Genomic DNA, 6550 nt, shown 5'->3' with positions numbered 1-6550 from the left:
ATAGAAGCTAAACCTAAAATACAACATTTTTTTAAAATTGTTTTAAAGTTTAATAACTTATTAAACAAAATATTAAAAATTTAGAGACCTATTAGCACAAATACGAAAGTTGAAGGACTAAATAGTAATTTAACCTAAAAACAAACACAAAAATATATAATCTAAAAAAAATAATGATATTATTTTAAATGACAAAATTGCTGAAAATATTTACAAATAATAACAAAGTATCTACAATAAATTATTTGCAATGTATCGTAGGATATTTTTTTACTTTGTCCGTAAATATTTTGATTCATTTTTTAAAAGAGTAAAAAAAAAAAAAAAAAAAAAGTGTATATGATAATTTATTAAATTGTCCGTTTTTCCCTCCCCCGCCCACTTCTTCCTCTTCCTCTTCTTTTGATTTCCCTCTTCTTTTTCCTCTTTACAAAATTTCCCATTCCTCTTCTTCGCTCTCTCTCATTTCTGAATCCTCAAACCTCAGATTCCTTCAACAGAGTCAATGGGGAAGTACATGAACAAATCCAAGGTCACCGGCGACGTCGCACTCATGGAGGTTTTTTCACATCCCACCACCACTGTCCGGACCAGAGCCGCTTCCAAATCCCTCGCCTTGCAGAATCTCCAGAAATCGTCTCTTCCAGACGCTACTCCTGACCTCTCTTTCTCCTATCTACAGCTCCGAACTCGCCGCCTCGATAAAACCGAGAGGTCTATTGGGGCTTCTACCAAACACGCCTCAAAACCTAAGAAATCTGCTCGGAATTCCAGTTCCGCTACGAAAGCTACCTCCAATTTGGACGCTGAGAGCCAGAGTTTTGCTTTTGAAGCTCAGACTGAAGATTTGGAATTCGAACTCTCCAGAAGGTACATTTCTGTTCTGCTGCTTCATTCGTCACTCCTGATTTTAAATCTAAAATTAGTTTATGGTGGATTGGGGAATTTCTTTGATTAATGTTTGGTTTACTGCCTCCGATATTTGAAAATTGAAAATTTGGCAAATACTTAACACAACAAATGTATATATGTATGTTAGTTACAGTAGTGTCCAAAATTTATGAAGTGTGCCCTAAACTTTTGAACTTTCTTCAATCTAAATTTAGGTTTCTTTTGACATTCTGGCCCCATGAAAATGTAATGGTTTGGGGAATAGAGATGATATGATTTTTTTTCCTCACACAATTTAGTCATACATGCACCCAAACAGGGGAAACTATTCCTGTTCTTGTTTAGATCAATAAGTTCATATGTTTGAGTTGTAGAGTTAGCAAGTGGATTTGTTTTTCTGCCATATGTTATTGAAGTTTTGTTCTGTCTAAAATTTTGCAATAAAGTTAGTTTATTGTTGTTTTGCATTTGGAAGCTTCAAAATTACTGGTAAAGCTCTCTATAGCTTTAGACAACGATTTTATTTATTTTTAGTTTAAAGAAACTATCAGCTACACATCTGACTTTATATGAGTGAGCAAAATAACCATAGCTTAACTATTAAAATGTCTACTCCTTCCTTGAGATCCAAGTTTCAAATCTTCCCATCTCCACATTTTTTGTATTAAAAATAAAAATACTTAATGAGAAAATATTGATGGAGTCATCTTAAAGAAGAAAATTATGATTACGTATTCGGCGAAGCAAAAATACATTAATAAATAAGCACATATTCAAACCAATTTCTGAAAAAACATAAAGCAACTTTATTAGAGTTCATACCTAAAATTAACATCATACGACTAAACCAATAGAGACATTGTAGAATATGCTGAACTTATATGCGAATTGAGATGGAGAAATCAGAAAAGGATTTTTTTTTCTTTTTTCTTTTTTGCCTTTCTTTTTCATGATGTTAGTTGAAAGGACATTCAAATTAGAAACTTTATGATATTGTGTTATTAGAAACAATTATTTAGTTTTCAGAACATCCATAAAGTCAATGAAACCATTTACATTCGCAATGACATATCATTTTCATGGGGCCTAGACATGTCCTGGTGTATCATGGGATGCCTCCTCTTTGTTGATGATGCTTTCTCAAGTTAACAAGCAGTTATTACATATTTTTCTTTTGATATTCTGCTGCTGCCAGTTGACACTGTTTTTGTCCTATTAGATTCATTGTTCAAACTTTATGCATTTGTTATTTACTCTGTATACTGAGATCTAGCATAAATGAGGAATACTTATACAGGCTCCCTTGTGTGATAAATCTTAATATCGTTTTTTTAAAAAAAAAATAATTAATTTTAGCTTGTAGAACTACTGGTTTAGCTTTTCACACAAGTTTTTGATCATGGGTTTCACATTTTCTATGTAAAGATATGAAGTCTTACCCAAATTCCAAAAACAAAAACAAGTTTTTAAAAACTACATTTTTTAGTTTTTAAAATTTGAATTTTATTTTCAAAACACTCCTATAAACAAAAACACAGAAAACAATAGATGGAAGTGATGTTTATAGGCTTAATTTTTAAAAACAAAATACCAAGAACCAACTAGTTGCCAAACCGGGCTTTAAAGTTTTCTTTTTCATTTTAAAAAATGTGGCTAGAATTTTAACCCTGTTTTCAAAAAGTAAACACGAGACAGATTAATTATAAACATACAAGGTGATTATTCAAAAATAAAAACTAAAGACAAAATGGCTAAAACATAGGCTTTCAATTTCTGTTGATTTAAAATCATATTCAACTTCTTTGGCCTGTACAGGCACACAAATGAAAGCACAGCAGGCAGCAGAAACCCCTGTTCCCCTACACAGTACAGTAGTGACACTGCAACTAATGGTATTATTCAAAACAATCTGCAAAGAACCATCCCAACAGCACATGAGATGGAAGAGTTCTTTGCCTCTGCAGAGCACCAGCAACAGATATCATTTATGAACAAGTATTTATTTTGCTCCAATACTTCCTCTTTATCCATTAAAGTTTTTGAGTCTAGCGGTGATTTAACATAATCTAAAAATGAATTGTTCTTCCCTCTTTAGTGTAAGTGTCGAGAACGTGATAGCTGCGAGCAGAGAGGAAGTGTTTGATAGTTGTGAAAAACTTTCATACAAATCTACTGGATAATTGTGCAGGTACAATTATGATATTGTAAACGACAAGCCTCTCAATGGACAATACGAATGGGTTGAACTGGTTCTTTGAGGTTCTCGAGGAATGCAGGTTGCCATTGGCAAGAAAGTGGAGGGAAGAGGACGAAAGATTCAAAAATTGGGACAGCCCCAGTTGGATTCAAGTGAAGGGAGAGAGAGAGAGAAACTAAAGGTATGATGATACAAAACTATCTATTGTGTATGCTGAGAGGCTGGAGAATTGTAGACATAAGTTTGAAAAAAATGGCAGTGTCCTTTGTCCAAATTAAGAATGAGTGAATATTATGCAAAGGGGTGGGGTGGGGGGGTACTTCTAAAGGGCACTGCTCACTTGCTATCTGGGGTCCCATTAAAGTCCATTATGAGCTCTGTCTTTTTAACTTTCCTCATTTGCCTGCTTGGGAAAAGAGGAATTTTCTCTCTTTTTGTTTTGTTTTGTTCTTAGATGTTGGTTGATTACATAGGATGCTAGTCTGGAGTTGCAATGCATATTCATTGTATGTACCCTTTCAAGGCTATATCTATATCTTTCTTTCATCAACATTTATTTTTCAGTTGTAATGCTATCTTTCTTACAGATTTTCTTCTCATTTCACTCTCATCATAGTTTCTTTATTCTCTTCTAGATTCTCTCAATTTTCTGGATTCTGTTTTTATAGATTCGGTTGATAATCATTTAGCCTTATTTAACAACAATTTTGTTATTAATTTAAATCATAGTATTAAATTGTCGTTCCATCGACAGTTCAATATTTCTACGTTTCCATGAATTTGATAGACATATAAGAGGCGAGTTGGTATTTTCATTGTATTGTAGAAAAATTCATGAAACATAAAAAATGAGTAACAAAATGTCACTAAAGTTAATATAATATAAAATAATAGACATCTTAACTTATTTAAAAATATTTTTTTTAAGTTTTATTGATCTAAAATTATTTTTTGATTATTTTTTATTTTTATAATTTTTTTAGAAATATCTATCAAAATCAATATTTCCATTGAAATTTTGATAAAGTTAAGATTTTTATATTTCTGTCTATATCAACATTTTAAACCTTGGTTTAAACTAAGCGAATAAAAATTGTCAGTACATATGTTTTTGTTACTATGTCATTATAATCATTTACCACCCTATAGTACGGTTTTATAATATAGTTCAATGAGCAAAAACATTAGTTTGTTATTAGCTTTCTTTTTCCTATGATCAAATCTTGTTATTATTCTCTCCTAGAAAACTTTTAAGAATATTATAGATAATCCAAGATTTCAACAACTCACTAGTAGGTCATGGAAGAAATCCATCAACAAAACTAATTTGTTCTTAAAGTAAAGCCAGTCGTGACATAATGTTCAAGAATGGAAGAATTTGTAGAGCAAGTTGTAGAAGACGAAGAATCTGTGAAAGAATCAAGTTGAAGATTAGGGTTAAGGTCGCTTGTATTAATGAAACGTGTATACTAGCCTATATATTGTCACATGGCAATACACAAATAACCAACTATACAACTGAATAATTAATTCAAGATAAAAATATTATTTTTGTTGAGACTTATTCAATTTTAATTTCTATACTTTTAATAAATCTTAAAATTAGTCTCTTAAGTCTTTTTTTTTTTTTTTTTTTTTTTTTTTTTTTTTTTTTTTTTTTTTTTTTTTCGAAATTGGTCAAAGAATAACAATAATTTTCATGGAAGGAAATTTAATATGTGATATGTTTTCAAAATTTGGAATAAAAACGATAATGAATAATATTTTTTTTATATATAAAATCAATAATAAACAAGGTGGATACTAATTTCAAAACTGGACAATAATTATGGAGATACTAATGAGGGATACACAAGACTCTTTTTTTTTTTTTTTTTAATATATGTGTGGTGGATCAAATAATGACTAACATTGTATACTCATCCTTTAATTTATTTTTGGTTAAAACTTTAGTATTATGTTTTATTTGGTACCTGAATTTTTAAAAAAATGTTCAATAAATCTTAGAACCTCATATTTTGAGTTTTCATTCTTTTTAAAAATTTATAGATCTTTTTTACACAAAATTTCATGTCTTTGACATTTTATTTTTGTTTCTAATAGATCGTTAAACTTCAAATTTTTTCTAATGGATGAAAATCAAAAACACAAATAGAAAGAGGATTTATTAAAGTTATGATTATGAATAAGTGAAATTATATTTTCCTTTTAAAATGGGCAGTGTTAGGTTAAAAATTAGAGGGAGATAAAGAGTGCTTTTTGACTAATTAAAAAGTATAAAATTTTATATCATCAATAATGGTTTTAGGAATTCTAAAATCAGAAAAAAAAAAAAAAAAAAACTTACCCATGCTTTTAGAGGGAGCATTTAACTAATCTTCTTTTAAACTTACTTGGAGTAACTCACTTAAATCTTGACACTTTTAATTATTTAAGGGCATTAATTGCTCTTATTCAAGTTAAAACTTTAATTTACCAAGGTTAAAAGTTAGGGTTCATACCTTTAATTAGTTAAAAATATTAACTACTTTACTAAGTTAAACATATAATTTTATAACACACCTTTAAAGTTTGGGATGTTTTTCCTCTTTTTGTACTTTCCGTTCTTTATTTTGCTGTTGACCCTAGTTTGTAGGATTTTGTTTCATTTTCTCCGTTTTTCTCCTAGGTGGATGATATTGTTTGCGTTTATTTTGGCTTTGTTTCGGTCGAGTCCTATCTTTACTTATGCTTTGTTGCTTTGATGCTTGATTCCAGGTTGTGAGATCCCCTTGTTGTTGTATAATAATATCACCTATTTTAAAAAATAATTTATAAGATTAAGAGTGTTTGGAATACATTTTCGAATGTTTAATTTTAAAAATAAATTGTTTTGAAAAAAATTGGAATATTTAATAATTACTCAAAAATGCATTTTAAACCGTTTTTATCAAAAGAGTTTAAATAAAAAAAATTTAAAAAGAATTTTTTTTTCAAGTCAATCGAAACCGACCTCTGAAATTTAGAGTTAAAATTGAAAGAACGAGTCGCCAAAGTCGAAAATAAAATTTAGTTAAAAGAGTGAGGATATTGGTAAATTGAAAAACAAAAATGAAGTGGAAAATATATATAAATAAAGAAAGTAAAGTAAAGTAAATGAAAAACAAAAATGAAATCAATCACATAAAAGAGACAAATGGCAAGAGTGTGAAAGGCTGAGTAATAAAAGTGTGAAATTGGTAAATTGACAATCATGAAGATATGAATGAGCACTGAATAGACAGTACAATGGTAGACCAAATAATTGGATTCTGCATTCATTACTTTAAAGTTTGAATCTCTCTTTTTTAAAAATAAATAAATAAATAATTGAAAATTTGAGAAAATTACCTTTTTGTCCTTAAATTTCTTGTAATTAAGACCATGTTTATCCAAGTAAAAAGCTAAAAAATCAATGGTAATATGAAAAGTGACCCAATTTGA

General features: G+C 29.4%; 1 protein-coding gene across 1 annotated transcript; it reads left to right on the top strand.

The window, feature by feature from the left end:
* Window positions 1-369: 369 nt before the first annotated feature.
* LOC120069967 (cyclin-dependent kinase inhibitor 3-like) lies at window positions 370-3687 on the top strand. Its single transcript, XM_039021812.2, has 3 exons — window positions 370-870; window positions 2707-2886; window positions 3080-3687. Exons 1-3 carry the CDS (start codon window positions 506-508, stop codon window positions 3147-3149), a joined length of 615 nt encoding a protein of 204 aa, XP_038877740.1. The 5' UTR covers window positions 370-505; the 3' UTR covers window positions 3150-3687.
* The last annotated feature ends 2863 nt before the right edge of the window (window positions 3688-6550 follow it).

Source organism: Benincasa hispida, chromosome 9, assembly GCF_027475165.1.
Source record: "Benincasa hispida cultivar pf3 chromosome 9, pf3_genome.v1.1, whole genome shotgun sequence".
NCBI classification, from domain to species: Eukaryota; Viridiplantae; Streptophyta; class Magnoliopsida; order Cucurbitales; family Cucurbitaceae; genus Benincasa; species Benincasa hispida.
This window is presented reverse-complemented; position numbering and strand designations above follow the sequence as displayed.

Excerpts from the sequence above, each read along its gene's own strand:
- LOC120069967 (XM_039021812.2), top strand. The coding sequence starts at position 506 with ATGGGGAAGTACATGAACAAATCCAAGGTCACCGGCGACGTCGCACTC. Across the intron at positions 871-2,706 it reads GAATTCGAACTCTCCAGAAG|GCACACAAATGAAAGCACAG; the intron begins GTACATTTCTGT and ends TGGCCTGTACAG. Across the intron at positions 2,887-3,079 it reads CAGATATCATTTATGAACAA|GTACAATTATGATATTGTAA; the intron begins GTATTTATTTTG and ends ATAATTGTGCAG.